The 23930-nt window shown below is 40.5% G+C and overlaps 1 protein-coding gene across 3 annotated transcripts in view; it reads left to right on the top strand.

The window, feature by feature from the left end:
- Window positions 1-17: 17 nt before the first annotated feature.
- The window catches only part of iffo2b (intermediate filament family orphan 2b), a 60905-nt gene continuing 36992 nt past the window's right edge, over window positions 18-23930 (top strand). For all 3 annotated transcript variants that reach the window (XR_005945353.1, XM_041206791.1, XM_041206790.1), the window contains exon 1: window positions 18-1194. Coding sequence is in view for 2 of the 3 variants with exons in the window: in XM_041206791.1 (XP_041062725.1) it covers window positions 221-1194 (974 nt within the window). In the remaining variant the exon portion in view is untranslated. The remainder of the gene's footprint in view (window positions 1195-23930) is intronic.

Raw genomic sequence — 23930 nt, 5'->3', positions numbered from 1 at the left:
GCCCCACCCCTCGCTCTGACGCTGCGGCTCTACAGTCACCCTGAAGCCGGGTGTGCCGCTAATCTGTTCCGAAGTGATTGAGCAGCGCGGAGGTCTGGCCCAAGCCGAGCTTTTCCCATCTCCCGACGGCGTCTGGCCCTACCCTGCTCGTCTCTCTCCCCCTGTGCCATGGGCTCCTGCCCGTGGCCGCGTCACTGAATCCCGAAATCCAGCCCTGACCATGAACCCGGCGGCGATGCCTCCGCTGCTTAGCTGCGGCCTGTCTGAGCCCAACCCCGTCACCCTGGCGCTGCGGAACGACTTGGGCTCCAACATCAGCCACCTCAAGACCCTCAACCTGCGCTTCCGCTGCTTCCTGGCCAAGGTCCATGAGCTGGAGCGGCGCAACAAGCTGCTGGAGAAGCAGCTGCAGGCGGCCCAGGGGCCGCGAAGGACCCGGTTGGGCCGCACCCGGGCCGTAGCCACTCAGACCCGGCTGGACTACTGCACCGGCTACAGTTACTCGGTCGGAGGCTACGGTTACACGCCCGGTGCCGGCTCTAGTTTCACCCCCGGCTCGGCTTACACTCCCGGTGCCGGCTCGGCTTACACTCCCGGTGCCGGCTTCTCCCCCAGTACCGGCTCCGGTTACACTCCCGGTTCCGGTTACACCCCCGGTGCCGGCTCCGCTTACACTCCCGGTGCCGGCTCCGCTTACACTCCCGGTGCCGGCTCCGCTTACACTCCCGGCTCCGCTTACACTCCCGGTGCCGGCTTCTCCCCCGGTGCCGGCTCCGTTTACACTCCCGGCTCCGCTTACACTCCCGGTGCCGGCTTCTCCTCCAGTACCGGCTCGGTTTACACCCCTGGCGCCGGCTTCTCCCCCAGTACCGGCTCCGGTTACACGCCCGGTACCAGCTCCGGTTCCGCTTACACGCCTGGTGTCGGTTACACTCCCGGCGCCGGCTCCACTTACACTCCCGGTTCGGGCTCTTTGCCTCACCACCATTATCCGAGCCGGCTGCCCGGGACCATTTGGAGCTTCACTCACATCAGGAAGGTGGGAGGCGGCCTGGAGACGGTACAGGGACCCGGCGTGTCTTGGACCCACCCGGACGGAGTCGGTGTTCAGATCGACACCATCACTCCCGAGCTGCGGGCCCTCTACAATGTGCTGGCCAAAGTGAAGAGGGAGCGGGATGAGTACAAGAAAAAGTGAGTGAGAAAGCGCTTTTCACTGCGGAGCTTGGTGCAATTTCTGAGAGTGGGCAACAGCTGCGAGATGATAAATTAGCAGCCTCGGCTACTCTGCTGACAGTGTGCAGGAGGATTATAATTTTCCCAGAGTTAAAAGACAACTTGCTGGAATAGACACAATTGAAGCTAATAAACAGAGAGGATGACTAGGGAGTGACAGAAAATAAACCGGTGTGATGTTGCCATGTAACGGTCAAGCATTGCACATGCGTGTTTTATATTAGCAGTTACATTAGTCAGTTTATGATCAGTATCAAGCGTGTGTTCTGAAGAATATATCTTTTACCATCTATTTTTTAAAAAGTTAAACAAGGTAATGGTATTAGAAAATTGAAACTAAGCATTGCTGACTTTGCTCCGAGATGCCCTGTTAAGATTGGGGAGTAAATTCTGTTTGAGAGAGTTCTTGGGCATTTATGGTTTCTATCGAGCAATAAGGAACGCCTGATCAGATTGAAAACTATCAACGAGTCTCTGACATTAAAGGATTATTTAGGTCATATTGGATCCTTTCACAGTCCACAGTGTGATCACTAAGAATAGTGACTTTTATTCTGATGCAGGCGTGGGCAAATTTATTAAATTGGTGTACATAAGATGGCGAAACATTCCAAGGCTTAAAGGAAACCATTTATATTACTTTTAACAGCTTTTCCATACGATTTTCAGTGTAATATCTAATGAGATCCTCGGTTTGAATATATAAAGATCAAGGGGAGAACCAGCATTGATGGACCTGGAAAGATCCACCAGAGATCGGAGTGGGGGGTGGGGGTGGAGGCACTTGATTTTTCCACTCTGCAAATGGCCCAACAAGCCACCACTTTAACCATTGGACAAACATGGAAGATTCTTTTAGCAGATTTAAATTCCATCAGTATCCCCACATATACGTGAGGGTCATTAAATATGTAAATCTTATATAAAAGGAGCCTAGGTTTTTAAACTTTAGATAGTAATTTCTAGTTAAACTTGTGTGTGTAGAAACTACTGCTAATGCTGTGATGAAAATACAACTTGTGTGGCTTTAAGTTGTTTGATTTGGTTACTTTTGAGAGTTCTTGTGACACCTGATCCACAAAATAATTTGTTACACTTTTCAGGCATTCTTTGTGTAGAGCTATATGTGGTGGAATCATATTCATGATGTAAATTGCACAGCTGCACTACATTAGAAAAAATGTTGGGAAATGGTGATGATATGAATCGTTTGTTATCTCCCAAGATTATGTGACTCCAACGTTCTTAGAGGGGAGGGGTAATGTGAAATTAATAATGTACTTCTAAATTAGAGAGCAAACATTTTCTCATTTTTGATTGGATAGTTGAAGGAGATGGAAGCTTATTGTAGAACACAGGTTATGAATCCAGGCATTTGTCAATACACAGCTTTATAAACTGCTTTATTGAGTCAATAGTTGAGCCTTTGTATATAATCCTGCAGACCTGAACGCGTTTGTAGAAAATGATGAATTTTAGTCTTTTAAAACAAACTTTTAAAAAACCAGAATCTCTTAAACTATGTATGTACATGGATTTTATCTGCACATGTACATACACTCTAATATGTGGGATGATAACTGCGTGTTTCTTCAATCAGAATGCAGAAAATTAATCCAAGTATTTCTCATTGTGTTTAACTCTGTCAAACCTAAATTTCTGCAATTGCCAAACATTTCTTTGCTTCAATGGACCTGCACACAATTTTGCATAGTTAATTTGGATTTAAAACACACTTATCAACCACAATAGATTAATTTAGTAATCCTTTTGCAGATCACCTTAGAATGAAATATTTTCTGGTAGCTTTGGATACTTTAAATATCAAGAAGTGACAGAAAGAAATGTGTTGGATATAAGAAATGTTGAATTTAACCTCTTTGGTTTGGGCAGTGTAATACATATATTACTTTAGGAGCCAGTCATGGCACAAATATCTTCGCTCATTCTCAATGTCCTGCATTTATTTGAAGATTTATTGCCATAGGACAGCAGTAAATTGACGGATAATGGACCACACGTGTTGGTTTGAGCCAAACAGTTGTAGGGTGCAAATTCAAGGGTGTAATTTTGTGTGATGACTTTCTGCCTTTAGAAGGGTATTTGGAGTTCTTGAGAGTGAAGTGCTTCATTGGGTGAAAGGGAAAATCAGAGGACACATCAACCAGTGCCTTTTTCTTGCACCTTCTAGTGCTTAGTTGGAAAGTGACATTCCCAGAAACCGGGGAGTAAGCTGCCTGCTTGCCCTGTATGTGGATAATTTGTGGAATCTAAAGAGGAAAAAATATCTTAAAACCACGAACTCAGACATTACCGATTAAATGTCAGCCCATTTTCCCCTTTGTTAGTTATGTTCTAATGGGGAGCTACTGTTTGCCATCTGCCTCGGAATGGGAAAATCTGAAGGAAAGTTAACTTGGGTGGCACTGTTGTTTGAAGTGTAGAGGTTGATTGAACCAGCTCTCCACTCATGTTTGGCTCATCACACCTGTTTGTGTAGCTCCTTAACTGCACCTCTTACTGTTCATTCCTTGATTGTATTTGAAAAGCAGAGACATAACTGAATCCCCGTTCCAATAATTGCCTGTACCGCAATGGTCATTTGTGGTAAATCAACTATTCTAGTTATCCTGTTGTATGGATTTTTTGATTCTTTGTTCTTGTAATAATTTTCTATGCTCTTGTTATTGATTCCAACAGCAGTGATAGCAATGTATTTATCTGTTAAAAAAACTGTTCAGAACGTTGAACCTTTTTAATAATCTTCCAACAACTCCCAAATATTCTTTTATATTCCACTGACCAACAGCATTTTTTTCTTCATAACTATGACTTTCATTCCTGATATGATTCTAGCGAAGTTTTTCTGTGCCTTTTTTGTGGCTCTATTCTCCTAATGCAAAGGGGTGTCCAGAGCTGAAGTACTTCCATTAACGTAGCCAAATGTTTGTACTAGTTCAATGTCGTCACCTTGCTTTTATATTCAATATCCCTGTAAATAACTCTCAGAAATCTGTTGGCCCTTTTTTACTTTCTCTGCTTCTGACCTCAGTTCCTTCTGTGTGCTTGTCTTTGATTGGGAGGAGAGGTGGGTGATGGAAACTCAAGTTACTTTCTAAATCCCAATTGACTAGTCTTTGATTCTTCATTTGCCACAATACTAAAGTTTAAAACATATATCTTAATCACTATTTCATGTCCACTTTTGCTATTCCCAGCAAAATGTTTAATCTCACCGATCCTGATGCACTCCCTAATGTGGCCTTCAAGTACAAGGGGCACCAACTTGAATGTTTCTGACGCACAACTTTGTTGATTTGTTGCCTAATTTATGCCTCGGATATTTTTGTGTTAGTACCAGCATAGGATTGCAAGTTGTTACATAGACCATTAAAGAAGTGAAACACACATCTGCGTCCTTAGATCTTTTTTGCTCCTCCATTTTTGATTCTTATCATTGTCTGCATTATTTGCACTGAGTGTGTTGGCCTTACTGCTGATAGCTGGCAAGTTGCATTAAACAGTCAACAAAGGTACCCCACTCCTAGTTAGTTAGACTTGCTGTTGCCAATTAATCTCCATGATATTTTGCAATGGCAATTTGCTGGCATTGGGAGATGAAATGGTGCAATGCCCTCCACAGGGAAAGCAACAATGTATTTCCTTACCCTTAAAGATTGAAGCACAGAGATTTAATCAATGCAAGTTCCAAACAAGGAAGTGTAAGTTAGAATGAAATTCATTGTCAAATTGGGAAGAGATAGATAGAGGGGGGAGAAAGATTGAATTGGGAGAGAAAAAATATGAAGAAAAAGTAGTTTTAATTTGGAAAAAGTCTTCAATAACAATTAAAACTTGAAGGAATAAGATTCCACACTTCTAGTTACTTTCAGTGCCAGAGAGGTTGATTGATAGTAATGAACACTTACCACATTGTACTCAGACTTGAAATGCCTTAACTTTCTGTGCTAGGTTTATTGAGCATCTGTGTGCAAGTACAGGAATTTCTCGCTACCCAGTGCATTTGAATGGGGAATCAGATGGAGAAATGCTATTTCTACAAAGCTAAAAGCGGAACAGTACATTTCGGATGGTGGCACAAAAACAGAAAATGCTGGAAAAACTCAGGTCTAACAGCATCTGTGGAGAGAAGTGTAACTTTGATTAATTAGCTCCTATGAATTTGTGGTCCTTTTTGATCGTGTTTCTTTCCACACCACCCACCCTCATTCCCCCTTCACGGCTTTATTTTGATGACTTTTGAATTCAGTTGCCAAGATAAAGGGCTATTTTGCAAATGCAATGGATTAACAAAAGTGTAAATGTACTGAAGAACCTGTTGAACTGCCTTTATCTACATGCTTAATGTGTTGTAAGCAGCATCATTGTAATTGACTCCTATGGCACTGGCAAATGGTAGTGCTATTTGCCTGTGAACAGAATGTAGACTGCAGAACTACTGGGGACTTTGCTTGTTTTCATTGTTTTTCTCAAAATGCACTACATATATTTGTGTTGAGTTTTATTTTTCCACTCTGCTAATGCCTACCTCTTGAATTTTTAAGAAATAAAAACAGAAAATGCTGGAAAAACTCAGCAGGTCTGGCAGCACCTGTGGAGAGAGAAACAGTTAACGTTTCGAGTCTGTATGACTCACTTAACTCATTCTTTCCACAGATGCTACCAGACCTCCTGAGTTTTTTCAGCATTTTCTGTTTTTATTTCAGATTTCCAGCATCCGTAATATGTTGCTTTTATTTTGTATTTTTCATCATGCTTTGCAATGATCTAACTTGGTATCATTAGCAAATTTTAATATCATTCTTTTGTTAAAATTTACATAGCAGTTAACAAGAGGTTCTAGCACTGATCTCTGTATAAATGTGGCTCCTTACATATGCATAAATCACATTATTTTTATCGATACTCTTGATTTCCTGAAAAAACTAATTGGGTACTATTTGCCCATTGCATATCAATGCTGCTGGTTCCTGATTAACCCATATCTTTAATGAATTTCCTTCTGCATAATGAATTGTAGAAATTTACTCTCAGCTGAAGTAAAACTAATTTTTGTATAATTGGGATTCCCCCCCACCTTTTCAATAGGGTAAAATACTTACCACCCTTCATCCTTTGGTCTAACTTCTGTTCTCAAAGATATTTAAAAATTGTGCTTACTGCTTTTCTTTCTTCCAAACCTCCTGGCATAGATATCATCTGGGCCTTATGATTTTTCTCATTTTGCTATTAAATTTCTTAATGGTGTCCTTTTTATACCTATCCCACAATGCCTCTGCCACATCCTCCGGTTACTCATTCAGAGTTACTTTCCTCCATAGTCAACAGATACTGAATCCTTTGGATCTATTGTGCCATTTGGCTGGAGTTAAGCTTTATTCCATTCCTGACCTTCTTGGTAAGATACTGATTTTTCACTCGTGAATTGAGTCCGATGCATAAATGGAGGGATCACAGAATTGTACAGCACAGCAGGAGAACATTCAGCCCACTGAGTTGAAAAGCATACCTTGTGTTAGCTAGTTAGCCTTACTGATCAAATATGGAAATGTTATTTTGGTTTCAAGGCAGTTTTACTTTATTCCCCAGTTCCTCTGTGCATGTCAAATTGTCAGCTTAAATGTTTCTTTTAAATATTTTGACTTTACATGAGTTTGAATGTTTGACATCTTGCTTTTGATGGGCAGCTTTTTATGGGCAAAGTTCTCTTCTTTCTGATAAATCTTTAACTAGCTCAAATACCTGGTGCTTTGTGCTCATGATTTGTTTATTGTTTAATGAGGAGTGCTGTAAATGGACTTCACACTCCAAAAGCATGTTATAATGTGGATTAATTATAGTGGGTTATAATTGAAAATAAAGGGGAAACATGTAAAACTTAATCAGATTTAAATTCATTGCCACAACTTGTGCTTAGGGGGTTGGTAGTATAGGGAAGTGGAGAATGAACGAAACATTGTTCATCAAAATGGGCTTCTTTTATAACATTTGATCTGACAAATGGGATTTCAGTTTAATATCTCCTCTCAAGGTTACTACAGGAAACTATCTCTGATATTGTAACACTTGCTCAACGGGTGTACCAGAGAGTTAACCAAGTGCTGGTGTGAGACTTGAAATTTCTGATGCACAGATGAAAATGCAATCAGCTGAGTCAAGCTGACAATCTGACACCCACAGACAAATTGGGAATAAAGTAAAAGTAATTGCCTTGAAACCAAAATAATGTTTACATATTTGATCAGTAAGGTGAGCAAGCTAACACCAGGCATGCTAATGTAACCAGACTGGGGTGTAAAACCAGATTAGAAGTAGAAGTCAACAGTTGCACTGTCATTTGTTGGAAGTGGTGTCATTTGGAAATGCTCCTGTTAGCTTGTAGTGTTGGGAGCAATTTATGACCAGAAGTGTGCACACTGGTACCAGAAACTTAATACGATGGGGCAGTATCCCTCCAGAAATACATGCACGTGAGCAGAGATATTGGCAGTCTTGTTTGGTCAGTTTTGAAATGTGTTATGACCCAGCAGTTGGTAAAGTTGAGTTATTTAAAAATCCTAGAAGGAATCTTTAAACAACTGTCATAACCTATATTTTTATTTTTGTATGTTTGAGATGCAGCTCTAAATTAAGGAGTCAGACCACCAGTTCTCAAGAGGTTTTATATCAAAATACATGAGACCTTTATTAATTTACACAAGTTAAATATATACACATAACTATAAATTACTACTATCATAACTTTTAACAAATTCCCAAACTAATCTCTATTAAGGCAACAGCAACCCATAGACTTTCAGCAGACACCAGGCAAAGCATTTTCACCATACAGATTCAAAATGAGATTCCTTTCACGTTGGCTCCTGTGGAGAGAGTTTTAGGATTACAGCTGCTTTGATCTTAAAATGCCTCTGCCCTGCATACACACAACTGACCTCTGATATACCTAGCACATCTCATAGAATGTAAATTCTCATTGCATCACCAGCCCCTTTTGAGCTCCAACTCTTCTAACAATAAAACTCCATTCATAGTACCAATTTTATTAGCAATATAAACATTTTGCTTGGTCTCTGTTAGCTAGGTGCCAGATTTCACCCCCCTTGAATGTTCTATTCAACAAAATGCAAATGTACCTCTACCATCTCAAAACTAATACACATCAAAGCACCGACTAGCTGGTTTTAAACCAATTAAGACACACCCACAGACTAAACCTCTATTTTTAAAAGAAAAATAATTTCCAATAATATATACATTAATAGCTTCATGACAAATGGTGGTCTTAAGCTGAAGGCACAGGTTTCAATGCTGACATTATGAACTGGCATAATTGAGTTTTCATATAGGCTTGACATCACCCTCCATTAAGGGAAAGCTGATCTGTATGTCAGAGTGCTAGTCACTATTGCCTACATATTTATTTTAATGCCACACTAACAGAACAGTTGACTTTTTTGTGAGGATTAAAAAGTTTAGGTTTAAAAAGTTATTTCATTCTCTTTTGGCTTTTACCTTGATAGAAGGGGTTGCCACAATGCTGGCTGATCATGCTTTCATATTAGCTATCATTTTTTGGATTTGGCTTTTGATTTTTAGAGCCAGATGCCCTGCCTGCTGCTTACTGTCCCTGTCTATCTGGACTGGGGACCAGTACCAATACATCGAAAGAAAGTTGCATTTAAATCACTACTCTGCTCATACTGTCAACTTAGCAGTTTTTTTTCCCCCATTGAGTCAAGGGAAGATGCATAGTACAATTGGCCTCTAATATTCTCTCAATGAGGCTTTTTTGTTTGATTGTCCCAGTTTTCATTTTGCTGTACAAATATCAATGGCGTGGTTATGTTGGACCAGGCTTGGAGTTCTCATCAACCTTTCATTTATTTGAACTGAAAGTTCTTTTGAACTAAGAGCTTGTTTACAAAGAGGCCCAGTTGTAGTAGGGCACTTCAGAAATTGAATAGTACATTGCAATTCTTTCTGACACGAATACTAATGACTAGTGTTGCGTTTTGGAGTCTTTTTACTTTGTTAACTCTAGATAATTTTGTTTTCTGTGTTTCAGACTAATATTGCTGCTGAAGTCTAGCTCCATATGTTCACTGGGAGGAGCATGTTGTCATTTGCCATAGTACCTATGTAAATTTCTATTATGGAATAAACAGAAAAGCTGTTTTCAGTTTATTTCAGCATCCGTCTAGCCTTTAGAAGGCTGAAAATAATGCAGTAAACTTTCACTAAGGCTTTAACTGGCAAGCAGGTTCATTACACTGTAAAAATGTGCAAACTGCATAATACCACATATATTTACAGTAATCTCCAATTTCACTAGCATTTTAATTGTTTATAATTCCAACTTCCATTAATTCTCATACTAAGGTAATTGTTTATGCTTAGGTTATGCCTGTTATGTGGACACTGAGAGTTATACTAAACACCTTCACTTGTATTCATTTCTAGGACCCTCTTTGCATTTGCATGAGTTGACTCCCAAATACAAGATTTATCTGAAATGCATGCCGTACAATTTATATAATGCATATAAGGTAATTTATCTCTTTGCTCACACCTATGAGAAGTGGTTGGAGGTAGAAAAGTGTGAAGTAATTTCAGACAGCATAAGATGGCCTTGGGAATGAAAAGAATAGTGTACATCCATGGTATAAGAGCACTGGGCAATTGAGGCTGCATCCAATTCTAGGAATTGTAGATTGTAGTATTTTCATAAAATGATAAGCATAAGTTGCATTCAGGCACATAAAGCAAGATTTTTAAAATGCTATCCGTCATCTTTCCTTTATGACACTGGTAAGTTTTGAATACAAGGGTTTCTGCAGCTTAATAGTTGAAGTTAATTTTATGTTCTAAGTATTGGCAGCGAATATATGTTATGGTTAAATGGATTACAGAAAATAAGCCAAATGCCCCCATTAAGTGAAATTTAATACAGGTGTACAGGGTGTAATACAGGTGTAAATACAGGTGTAAAGCATTGGATGTTGGGTGAAAGATGAGTGACACGAGTGATGCCCTAACACTATTCAGCGATGGGATGAAGTTATCGGATTGACATCCGGCTGAAGAATGTGGAACAAATAGCTGCCTGTTAGAAAGTTACTTATAACTTTTAAAGAAGCCTGTGGTTTACATGTGGCTGCTTTAAATCTGGCCGAAGAATTTTAAGCTGTTCAACTGCTGTTAGACCTAGCAGCACAATTCTCACATTTTCAAATATGTGTAATGCGACTGAAAGGCACATATAACTTATGAATGCCATTATATGTTTGACATTATTAATATAATCACTTTACATAATATGTGACGTAATAACACGTTACGTAGGATAGTAGAAATCTAAAATTTACAATCACTCCCCCTTTATCCCCTTCCTCCTCCTCCAAAAGGTAATGGATGCTAGGATAATTAGAACTTTAAAGATTGAAATTGATAGATTTTTACTAGGTAAGGTTATCAAGGGATACGGAGCGAAGGTTGAAGTCCCGATCAGCCATGACAGAGTAGGCTAGGAAGGGTTGAATGGTCTCCTTCTGTTCCAGTTATCCAAAGCTATGTTCAATGATGGCCTTGGGTGGCACTGTTTCTTCTGAGTCAAAAAGTTGGGAGTCCAAGCCACTTCAAAGACTGGAATAAATAATCCAGGCTGACACTTTAAGTGTGGTACAAAAACAAAAGTACCTGGAAAAACTCAGCAAGTCTGACAGCATCTGCGGAAAGGAATACAGTTAACGTTTCAAGTCCATATGACTCTTCATCGTAAGTGTGGTACTGAGGTAGTGCTGCATTTCCTTTTTGGATAAGACATTAAACCAAGGCCCAGTCCATCCCCCAGATAAATGTCAAAGGTCCCATTGCATTTTGAAAAAGAACAGGGGAGTTCTCTATGTCCCGGCCAACACGATCAAAAACAAATTATCTGGCAATTTATGTCATTGTTTGTGGTGCCTTGCTGTGTGCAAATTAACTCCCTACGTTGTAGAAATACTTAATTGCCTCTGAAGCACTTTTGAATGTTCTAAGAATATTTTAATGCAAGTTGTTTCACGTTTGTTTGCTCTTCAAATGCACTAGAAACTCAGTGGATATTGGGAGGAGGCAGTGACTGTAGTTCAGCATTCTTTCAGGATGATGTTTTGTGATTCTGCTGCATTCTAAATCCTTCAGGCAAATTGAAACACAAGTCTTGTACCAAGGTGTGCCTCATAAATCACATCAAAGGCTGAGAGCCTTTGATTTTTCATGTTGAGGATTTGCTTGTGCGTCTGTATATAATTGAATGCAATGAAATGATGTGGGCAGGGTATGGCTGGGGTGGGGCTGAAACCTAATGTGAGTAATGTATTTTTCGATATTGTGAACTTGAAGGTTTGCTTGGAGCTAAGGTTTCACCATTTTTTAATTCTTGGAAAAAGAACTAATGGCACATGCTAGGATGCCAGTAAACTAGGCTAGAAGAGATCAGTTATTGTGGCACTGTTAAGTATATGCAGAGTCTGAGCACCCTTTTTTTAAAATCCTCTTTTGGTCTGCATGAGATGAGCAGGGTCTCTTTGCGGTCAAGTTAGCTTTAGAATTGCATTCCTAGGACAGAAGATTTTAACCTAGTCAACCCTAGATTGTACTCCCTGCACACCCCTGGGGGATATACGGCAATCTATATCTAATCTCAAATTGGCTAAGTGGAAGTTATCCTTTTAAGGAAGAAAATTTACAAATAAATTCGATCTCTGTTGGTATCTTGAGAAAATAGTCACATTTATTGGCTTCATGTAGTTAAGAATGTATTTTCAAGTGTGCATTGGTTGTTGAGACAGAGCTAAATATGCCTATGCTAACAAATCCCATAAATGCACACGGATAAATGAACAATTGATCTGTCACCTTTGGATTATTTTTGAGGTATGTTAGCCAGAATACACAACTTTTGAGTAACATTGACAGTTCTGATATTCGCTCTGAATGGCAGAGAAAGTGATAGCTGAACTGAGTGTTCTGTATTGCAGTTGCTCTCAAAATGTGACTGATGTTTCATGAGGACCTTATTCTCGTTTGCAAGCCTTGTGGTGCGTTGAATGGATGTACCATTGAAACCACAGTTCTGTTGCTAACTGATGTGGTACAGCGTCTTTCTGTCAGGATAACGGGATAATTATACAAGGTTGGAATTTAATGATGCAGCATCTCAATGGAAGAGACATGGATTGCATACCATGGGTCACATATCATGGAGCTACTAAGTACAGCCCATCTCTCTTATCTGTTTCAAAATTTTTCAAAGATTTAAATCAATCACAGGGAATGCATATTGGGGAAGGCGAGTTTTGGTATTGAGTTGTCTTCTCAAAGAACATGGACAATGCTAATTATCTGAAAAGCAAGTTCACCTTGTGTTCTCTCCTTTTTATCTTGATGAGAAACTTGATGAGCAAATGAGAGTTGTTCATGTTAATGTCTCAGTTGTCTTCGTCTGGATTATACAAATACAGGGTCTCAAATTCGGGTATTTGAAAACTAGTGATGTCCGTAGATCAGACCTGTCTTTTCCCACACTCAGTGGTGCGAGCAATCCTTGGCCTGGCTTGAGCTGCCTAACCCAAAAACTGGCAAGATCCAAAATCCGATGCACACTTCATCCTGAGCATTCTGGTTTTGAGACACTGCTGTATTACCATACCTAATGGAGATTCAGTGAAATTGGCAGCAGCATTATTGCTTTGTTATGCTGGGAGGTAGCAGGAATATTGTTAAAGTCAACAGGCAAATATAAATGTAATTTTCAAAAACTGTTTCCGAATTTTTCATACATTTGATTAGCTCATTATATTTTGTCCCCAGATTTTTGCATTGGTCAACTTTAGTACATTGTGTGTGTTTGGGCGGTTTTGCAAATTGTGGTAGTAGTACAGGTAGGGGAAATGGTTGTTTTATTTGGCCATTGCCTTGACAAATAGGCTGCATTGAGATCTTTTTCTTATTGTCTTGAGATCATTTATGTCTTGGGAATATTGGTGGGTTATGATAATATCCTTGCTAAACTTTCAATGGACTGTTGAACTTTCTCACTCACCTTCATATGCCAATATATCCCTTTAGGGAGGACAGAATGATTTTGCAGGTTAAATTGAGATTGTAGCGTGACATAAATGGAATGCTACAAGAAGCTGTACAAAATAAGTAAATTTGAGTGACAGTTGGAATAGAGTCCACCACACCCGATTAGACCTAGAATCCACCACACCCAGACTGATCAGGTATCTGACTTAGCGTAGCAACAAGTCTGTCAATGAATTTCAATCCTTCTCTCTCGTTAGTTGTAATTTTTCCTGATTATCCGCACCTCTTCTGCTGAAGTTATGGTAGGCGGGTAGATGAACTGCAGGGATTCAGTCCTCTACTTTTACCCAAACCTTTAATTTCTTAGTTGAAAACAGACCTGTAGTTCTTGCATTTACACTGTACACATTTTATCTTTTAACCCAACCACACAAATGCTTCTTTTTCAAGAATTATCTTCATGGTTGTTTTTCAAAATTATTGATGGAAAAATTGGATAACACATTTCAAAAGCTACTGGGATAATGTTTCCAATTATGATTTTAAAAAAAATCTTAAAATGTGTTGCTTATTCAGTGAAAAGTGAGCTTCAGCTTCTATTAATGTATTTAAGTTTGTATTCTCTGGAAATGGTTTCAATGCAAACTACATAGATGAGACCATTTACAAAAGCTCGTAGAGATGGTGTTTCTCATCAACTTGATTTGAGTATTTTTATCTTTTTGAAGAAAAACGAACAGGTAGAACTTTGAAAGCTTCTCAGATTATCATTACCTGTGCTTTGTTCCAAAATGTCTCATTCTGTTTAGGAACAGCTGTACAAGAGGGAATGGAGAGAGAGAGTCTGACATGTATACAGAAATTAATAAATTAGATGTTTGCACAGACCTCTTGGAAAAGGGTGACCAAGCTAGCCCAGGTAATTATAGACCAGATAGCCTCACATCTGTAGTTGGAAACATTTTGCAATCTTCAATTTTCGATTAAATTATAAAGTATATGAAGCAAAGGTTATTAGAAACAGCCAGTGCAGATTTCAGAAAGGAAAATTGTGCTTGATAAACCTGATCCAAATTCTTTGAGGAGGCAATGGATGGAGAAAAGCAGTGTTTGTGGTGTACGTGGACTTTCATTGAAAGCTTTACATAAGGCACCACATACGAAACTATTGGAAAAGACTAAGAGGTACATAATTTGTTATAGGCTGCAAGTTGAATTTAAAAACTGGTTAGAAAGGAGGAAACAGTCCGAATTGAGGATAGTTTCCCAGTGGTTCACAGAATCTCAGAATCTGACGGTGTAGAAGGAAGTCATTTGGCCTATTGTGTCTGCACTGGCTCTCTGAGCATTTTAACTTAGTGCCAATTTTCTGCCTTTTCCCCGTAACCCTGCACATTGTATCTATTTAGATAATCATCCAATGCCCCCTTGAATGCCTCAGTTGAACCTTCCTCCACCACACTTCCAGGCAGTGCATTCCAAACCCTAACTACTCATTTTGTGAAAAAGTTTTTTCTCACCTCGCGTTTGCTTCTTTTGCAAAACACTTTAAATCTGTGCCCTCTGTTCTCGATCCATTTACGAGCAGGAATAGTTTCTCCCTACCTACTCTGTCCAGGCCCCTCATTATTTTGAAAACCTCTCTCAAGTCTCCTCTGAGCCTTCTCCAAGGAAAACAGTCCCAACTTCTCCAATCTTTCCTCATAACTGAAGTGTCTCATCCCTGGAACCATTCTCTTAAGTCTCTTCTGCACTCTCTCCACTGCGTTCACATCCTTCCTATAGTGTGGCGTCCAGAACTGTACACAATATTCCAGCTGAGATAGTATAGAGAAAACTGGATTTCAAAAATCAGCTAGGAAAGCAAGGATAATTTTTTTTGGTGGAAGGCTCCTGTTTTGCGCCGCACTTGTTGTGGATTAGAAATTAGGCACACTAACTTTTGCATATAAATATGCGGCTCACGATTCCATTTAGCAAGCCTCCATGTTAAGTGGCACACCGGCCTCCAAAAGTGGATCCTATTGAGGGGTTCAAGCATCCATGTGACATTGACTCATCAAAATTAAGCAAAGTTTAAAAATATATTGGGGAATGGACTGTGGGGTAAGGGCAAGAAAGTGGAACTAGCTGAGTTGCTATTACAGCTGGCATGGATTCACTAGACCAAATAACCTCCTGTAACTGTTCCATGATTCTATAATTTAGCATGAGTCTGGGCTCCCTCCCCACACCACATTGCCCCCCACCCCCATTCACGATTTTGGTCAGGTACCAGAGTTCCTCAGAGCCAGGAGCAAGCATTGCCCAAGATTTCACTGTAGTAATGAGGGAGTGCTACATTGTCAGATGAGATGTTAAATTGAAGCCCCATTTCTCTGCTCAAGAATTCCATGATGCTATTTAAGGAGGACTAAGGAATTCTCCTGGTGCGGTGGTCAATATTAATCTCTCAACCAGCACAAAACAAAACACGTTAGCTGCTTATTTGTCTTATTTGCTATTTGTGTGACATTGCTATGTATAAATTCACTGCAGCATTTATTATGTAACGAGACTGAAAATAATCTGATGTTTGTCAAGAGCTCAAGGATATACAAGGCAATATGTAAATGCAAGTTCTTTCTTTCCAGAATTCATGTTTGTTAGAAATGTTGCAGAATCCCATAGGGATTTTGTTTCTATTCACCATGTACCATCAATGATTTTGATATGAGGCTAAGGGGATTGGTGTCCATATTTGAAGACCATTCTAATATGGGAAGTGTAGTGAATAGTATAAGATCAAAGGAAGCTGCAGTGGAATTTTGCTAAAATGTTTGCAGGGCCAAAAAAGCGACAGATGGAAATCAATGTGCAGTAAATGTTAAGTGGTATATTTTCCTTTTTAAGAAAATAAGTAATATACTTTGGGGGAAAGCTGGGTGATGTGGAAGATTCCCCTTCATAGTTTTCCAAATTCATTATTCCCCTCCAAAGTAATACTAGGCCATAAGAGCACCCATCCCATTGAAACTTCTTCACCCCAATCCCAGTCCATCAAACACTAGGATCATCCCCTCAGTGCTACCAAAGCCCAGGTTTACACCCAGTGCAGTTAAAATCCACCTTCGCTCACCAAGGCTGGAATTTCCTGTGACGATATAATTGGGGCGTTACACCCAAAATTCATGTCCTATACTTTTTGGTATGATAATTGAAGTTTCAAGCCATTCCTGCACATCAGGCACACACTTGTAAGGATATGTAATCTTGGAAACTTTCCAATTTTTAACATGATTTATACACTGCAGTAAAAATACATTGAAAGAAACGAAATGTGATGGGCTCAGTGAAGATATTTTTTAGTAGCTCTCAAAAATTGTAATAAAACAACAGAAAAATGATTTGTTCCTTGCTGCACCTGAAATAATGGGTGTAATTTTACACCTATTTTAAACAATTATAATTTTTTAATTCATTCACAGGGTGTGGGCTTCGCTGACAGGGCCAGCATTTATTGCCCATCCCTAGTTACCCTTGAGAAGGTGGTGGTGAGCTGCTGCCTTGACCACTGCGGTCTATGTGGTGTAAGTTCACCCACAGTGCTGGATTTTGACCCAGTGACAGTGAAGGAACGGCGATATATTTCCAAGTCAGGATGGTGAGTGACTTGGAGGGGAACTTGCCGGTGGTGTTGTTCCCATCTACCTGCTGCCCTTGTTCTTCTAGATGTAGTGGTTGTGGGTTTGGAAGGTGCTGTTGAAGGAGTCTTGGTGAATTCCTGCAGTGCATCTTGTAGATGGTACACACTGCTGCTACTGTGTGTTGGTGGTGGAGCGAGTGAATGTTTGTGGATGTGGTGCCAATCAAGAAGGCTGCTTTGTCCTGGATGATGTCAAGCTCTTTGAGTGTTGTGGGAGCGGCATTCATCCAGGCAAGTGGGGAGTATTCCAGCACTCCTGACTTGTGCCTTGTAGATGGTGGACAGGCTTTGGGAAGTCAGGAGGTGAGTTACTTATTGCACGATTCCTAGCCTCTGACCTGCTTTTGTAGCCACAGTATTTATATGGCTAGTCTAGTTCAGTTTTTGGCCAATGATAACCCCCAGGGTGTTGATAGTGGGGGATTCAGTGATGGTAATGCCATTGAACACAATGAAAATGAAGTGCAGCTGAGCTAACTAAATGAAGACTTGGAGTTCGGTGAAGGGGAGAGGTGGTGTTTCCTTGTTCTATCTTTCTCACCCCCTAGGAATTTGTTCTTGCTTTACTACAGGGAAATTAGCTAGCTATTTGGTGAGTATCTGGTAAGTGGGTAAGTTCTATCTTATCCCTAAGGCTTAAAATAGTACACAAATTGGTGGTAAAATTAATAAAATATATAAGAAAGCAACAAATAAGTGATTAATATAATTAAGTAATTATTTAAAACACATTAAGGACAACAGGACAGGTGATGTGTCAAGGTTGCAGCATGTGGGAGCTCCTGGATATCATTGTGAACCAGGGCAAACACGTCTGCAGTAAGTGTTTGCGGTCTTTGGGTCGTCCCTCTCTAAAGTGCTAATACCATCATTAATTAACAGAGCCACCACCCCTCCACCTTTTCCTAACTTCTTGTCCTTCCTAAATGTCAAAACCCTTCAATATTCAGGTCCAATATGAAGAGCCAGGCACCAAATTAATAAGCAGTACCTCAAAGGTAATCATTTCTGGATTATTAGCTGAGTCATGTGCAAATTGGCACAGGACAAATAAGATAAGAGAAATGAATGTCTAGCACAACGAGTAGTGTGGGAGAAATGAGTTTTGGTTTTTGGGGCACTGGCCCCAATCACCACTATTGGAGAAAGTGGGATCTATGCTGTTGGGGCGGTCTACACCTGAACCATGCTGGGGCTGGTCCTTGCACGCCACATAACTAGGGAAGTGGAGAGGGTTTTAAACTGAATAGTGGGGGCAAGGGATCAAATTTGGGAAGATGTGGTAAACCAAAGAGTAGAGACAAGGCAAGAGAGAAAGGTATTAATGTAGGAAATGATAGACTGTGACAGGACGGGGCAGAGTACAAATCTAAGAGTAAATTGGCAGATAAGGCTAGACGCTACAAAAATAATAAAAGGACAAAACTAAAGGCTCTGTATCTCAACACATGGAGCATTCAAAACAAAACACATGATCTAATGGTTCAAATAGAAATAAATAAATACAATCTGATATCCTTTGCAGAGACATGGCTATAGGGTGACATAGATTGGGACCTGGATGAAAGGACTGAAGGAATGGCTGCATTTGCTGACGACACAAAGATAGGAAGAAAAGTGTGTTAGAAGCAGGTTCAGAGAAGGTTTACTAGGGATGGGCAGGTCATCTGATGATAAAAGGTTGGACAGGTTAGGCTTGTATCCACTGGAGTTTAAAAGAGTAAGACTTGATTGAAACCTTTAAGATCCTGAGGGGTCTTGACAGAGTGGATCTGGAGAGGATGTTTCCTCTTGTGGGAGAATCTAGAACTAGGGATCACTGTTTAAAAATAAGGAGTCCCTCATTTAAAATGGAGATGAGAAGTTTTTTCTGAGGGTAGTGAGCCGATGGAACTCTCTTTCTGAAAAGATGGTGGAAGCAGAGCCCTTGAATATTTTTAACACAGAGTTAGATGGATTCTTGATTAACGAAGGGATGAAAGGTTATTGGAGTAGGCTGGAACGTGAGGTTGAGGTTACTATCAGATCAGCTATGTTATTGAATGGCAGAGCAGGCTCGAGGGGCTGAGTGGCCTACTCCCAATCCGTATGTTCATATGTACATTTTTACATTAAATCCTTGAATACCTTGTGATAAAATAGAACTTGATTGGTAGGTCCAGAAGGAAGGCTTCCTAGGTTGCTGAAATAAGCAAAGATAGGAATAGCTGAGGCATTAGTCACAATCTTTCAATCCTCATTGAATACAGTATTAGTGCCAGAATACTGGAAAGTTGTTAATGATATGCCACTATTCAAAAAAGAGGAAAGGGATTAACCTTGAAGCTGCAGGCCAGTCAGCCTAATGTCAATGGTGGGAAAGTTACTGGAAACCATTATCAGGGATGAAATGAACTTTTTTTGGAAGGGCCTGGATTAATTGAAGGGATTTCACATGGATTTGTTAATGGCAAATTGTGTCTGAGTAACTTGATGGAATTATTTGAGGTAACAGGGAAGGTTGACCAAGATACTGCAATAGATAAAAGCAAAATACTGCGAATGCTGGAAATCTGAAACAAAAACAAAAAGAGCTAGAAAAACTCAGCAGGCCTGACAGCATCTGCGGAGAGGAACACAGTTAACGTTTCGAGTCCGTTAACTGTGTTCCTCTCTGCAGATGCTGTCAGACCCGCTGAATTTTTCCAACTATTTTTGTTTTTGTACAGCAGTAGATGTTGTATGATCTTGCTCAGGAGGCATTCAACAAAGTGCCTACGTGACTTTTATGAAGAAGATTGAAGTTCATGGAAATGAGGGGATCGCTGTGATATGGACACAGATTTGACTCTGACTGGGAGCAGTGGATGATGGTGGATAGCTGTTTTTCAGACCAGGAGGGGGTTTGCAATGATGGTCCCCAAGGGTCAGCTTCAGGGTCCATTGCTGTTTTCAATTTTAATAACCGACCTACACTCAGAGCAGCATTATTAAGTTTGCAGATGATACAACATAATAGATAGTGATGAGGATAGTTGTAGGTTTCAGGATGATGAGCTGAGCAGGAGCATGAAGTTCAGTGCAAAGAGGTGAGAAGTGATACACTTTGGGAGGACAAATATGGAAAGACAGCATACAATAAATGTCATGATTTTGAAACATGAGAGCAGATTGGCCTTGGTGTCCATAGACAGTGTTTTAAAAAAAGCATATGGGTTACTTTGGTTTCTAAATAACCGGAGCTCATGGATTTAAAATAATTGACAAAAGATCTAGAGAGGAAGGGAGAAGTTTTTTTTTACTCTTATAGTTGCCTGGATCTCCAGAATGCCCTACCTGAAAAGGGTGTGCAATTTGATTCCATAAATAATTTTAAAAGGGAGTTGGTCAGTTTCTTGAAGATGAGGAACTTTCAGGGCTAGTTAGGGACAAAAAGCTGGGGATGGTGGGATTAAACATGATTGCTGTTTCAAAGGGCCAGCACAGGCATAACTGGCTGAATAGCCACCTCCAGTGCTGTGACAGTCTATAATTTATTCAGGTGCCATAAATCAGTGGTTTAGATGTTATAACCTGTATTGCACAACTCTCCTGTTGCAAAACAGCAAATCCTCATGCTAACTGAGTATTGCCACAGGGGAGTAGCTACTTAATATCATAAAAACATTACGTTTGATGCACATTTCCTGTCAACTTAAATATATGTGTCGCTTATATGTAATAATTAAAAATATAGAAATATGAAATGTAACCTAAGTCTCTAGAACAGAAAATATGGGATTCACAATGCCTACAGCCTCCAAGTTGGCCTGGGTTACGATTTGCAATCAGAATACCAAGTAAAGGTTCGACTTGTGCAGTATTTGCTGAATAGTAATTACTCTTTTTGTAGCCTCAAGGGAAGCACCTTCCTTCAGCAGCAGAATAATGCATTATACGTTTCTACACTTATGAACAAATTGTATCATTCAACAAATGTGAGAAAGATTGTAATAGTAGATCCTCAGAAACAATATTCCTTTTTAATATCTCCAGCAGAGTACCTCCAGGATTCTCCAAAGGGAAATTGTCTCTGACCATGTACAATAATGCCTAAACTAAAATTGGAATGAATTATTTTTGAATGTTTTAGTGAAATATTTGGTTGTCTGTATTTACTTTCAAAACATGCATTTTATCTCCCTGTGGAGTAAACTGGAGGTTGCAGCCTGGACTCCAATATACATTCTGGAATATTTTCATTGCCATTGAAGGCAAACTGCTTGGCTCCAAGGTCGCATAAAGAGGTGGGAGGAACATGCCTCTGACTTTTTTCCTTCCCTCCTTTGGGTATTGCTCAGTGGATAGTTATACAAAGGAAAAAGACTTATTGTTAGCATTTCCTTCTGAATCAATTCAAGGCCACTCCAGGACTTCAGTATGTGCACTAGACTGACATTTAATTGCAGTTCTGGGGGAGTTCTGCATTGCTAGCTGAGATGGGAATCATCATTTGCCTCATTGGATGGAAATAAAAGATGCCAAGGCATTTTTTGAAGACCAGGGAAGTTCTCCTGGTGTTCTGGGAAACATTTGTCCAGCAACTGACATCACTAAAAACACATTGTCAGATCATTTGTTGCCATTTATTGCATCTTGCTGTGTTCAAATTGGTAAAAGTAACTGCACTTTAAAGTATCAAATTGTCTGTGAAGTGCTTTTTGGTGTCCTGAGGTTGTGTAAGACATATAACAAGAAAGTACTTGTATTTATAAGTTTCCCCAATACTTCGATTCCATTGGAGAGTCTGGAGTGGACCTGATTGAACTGTACATTGTCAGTAGTGGAAGGTGTATTGAGCATGAAAGCCTTTGGAGATTAGTATTTTATATTGTTGGCTGTCCCTTGATTGAAAGAAGGCGTTTACTCAGGGTCATGAGTTTCTGCAGTGGGGCTTCATGTGACTGAGCAGGCCAATTTTTGCCATATGTCTTTGGGCACATAGGACGGGACGTCCTATGAGGTGGTGGGATCTGGACTGTAGGATATGGTTCTTTTTCTTTCCTCCTTTGCTGTCACTCTGCCTCATCATTAAGACATTATGATTCAAAGCATGGTGCAGCTTGATTGTCAAGTTGGCGCTGTTCTGAATGATTGGTAGCAAGCTCCTCCCAGTAATTAATACCAATGTTGCTATGCTTTAAGAAGAGCTGCAGAGTATCTTCAAAGTGTTTTCTTGCCCTTCCCCCGGAACGATGGCCATTTGAGAGTTGGGAAAGCAGGACCTGGTGGGGGAGGTGGTTTTTGGCCATTGGGCACAATGTCCAGTCCATTGAAGTTGATTTTGCATGAGCTTTGCCTTAATAAATGTGGAGTTCACTTCAAGAAATTAACCACATTTGTTCTACAGCCCTCCCATTGAATCCTGAGGATGTGGCGAAGGCATTACTGATGGACTTTCTCTAGCACTCCTAAGTGTTGCTGATGCACAATCCAGGTTTCAGTGCAGTACATGAGTCAAGTGCTTTGGTCAGGTCGATGAATACAATGAACAGTCCCTGGTTTTGTTCTCAACAATTTTCTTGGATTTGTCTGGCATAAAAGACCATGTTGGACGTTCCTCTGGATGGCCTAAAGCCAAACTGTCTCTGGGAGGATGCACTGGAGTGCTGTGTTTGGCTGCAGTAGAGAGCTTCAGTTGGAGCTTGGTGACTCAGGGAGTTCAGTGAGAAAGAAGGAGATACTCTTTTTTTTTTCTACCTTTGCTCAGAAAGAAGAACGGCAGCCTTGATAAGTAGGAACTGGTGAGTAAATTAGAAAAGTGTGATAATTTTAAAGATCCTTTACTTGGATTTAACTGTGAAGCACCAGAAATAAGGGAAATTTAAGGGCCAATATAATAAACTAATATAAATAATCCAAAGTAGAATAAAGTTAACATAAGGGAAGTAGAGTTATGGCATGGCAGGGCAGCTCAGTCAAGTGGAATGCGTGTCCTGTAATATGTGCAAAGTCATGGATGCTACCAGTATCCCAGCTGACCACATGCAGGAAGTGCTGTCAGCTGCAGCAACTTGAGCTCCGGGCTTCAGAGCTTGAGTGGTGGCTGGAGTCACTGTGGCGCATCTGCAAGGCTGAGAGCTACATGTATAGCATGTTTAGAGAGATGGTCACACTGCAGCTTAAGGGCCTGGAGACAGAGGGGGAATGGCTGATCATTAGGCAGTCCATGAGAAGCAGGCAGGTAGTGCTAGAGTCCCCTGGGGTCCCGCTTACAACCCGGTTTTCTGTTTTGGAAGCTGATGAGGACGCTAGTTCCTCAGAGGAGTGCAGTTAGAACCAAGTTTGTGGCACCACAAGCAGCTTGGCTGTACAGGAGGGGGGAAAGAAGAAAGAAAGAGCTATAGTGATAGGGGATTCATTGGTTAGGGGAACAGACAGGCTGTGGCTGTTGACGTGACTCCAGAATAGTATGTTGCCTCCCTGGTGCTAGGGTCAAGGATGTCAGAGTGGCTGCAGGACCTTTTTCTGGTGGGAGGGTGATCAGCCAGAGCTTGTGGTCCACATTGGTACTAATAACTTGGGTAGGAAGGGGGATGTGGTCCTGCAATCAGAATTTAGGGAGCTAGGTAGAAAATTAGCAAGCAGGACCTCTAATGTAGTAATCTCCAGATTGCTCCCCAGTACCATGTGCCAGTGAGTACAGAAATAGGAGGATAAGGCAGATGAATGCGTGGCTGGAAAAATGGTGCAGGAGGGAGGGCTTTATATTCCTGGGACTGGCTCTGAGGGAGATGGCACCTGTACACGCTGGATGGGCTGCACCTGAACAGAGCTGTGACTGAATTCCTTGCAGGGCATTTTGCTAGTGCTGTTGGGAGGGCTTTAAACTAACTCAGGAGTGTGAGAACCTAGAGAAAATTTTAGAGAGGAATACCAGGGTGCACAAAATACT

Source organism: Carcharodon carcharias, chromosome 15 (assembly GCF_017639515.1).
Source record: "Carcharodon carcharias isolate sCarCar2 chromosome 15, sCarCar2.pri, whole genome shotgun sequence".
In the NCBI taxonomy this organism is placed as follows: domain Eukaryota; kingdom Metazoa; phylum Chordata; class Chondrichthyes; order Lamniformes; family Lamnidae; genus Carcharodon; species Carcharodon carcharias.
This window is presented reverse-complemented; position numbering and strand designations above follow the sequence as displayed.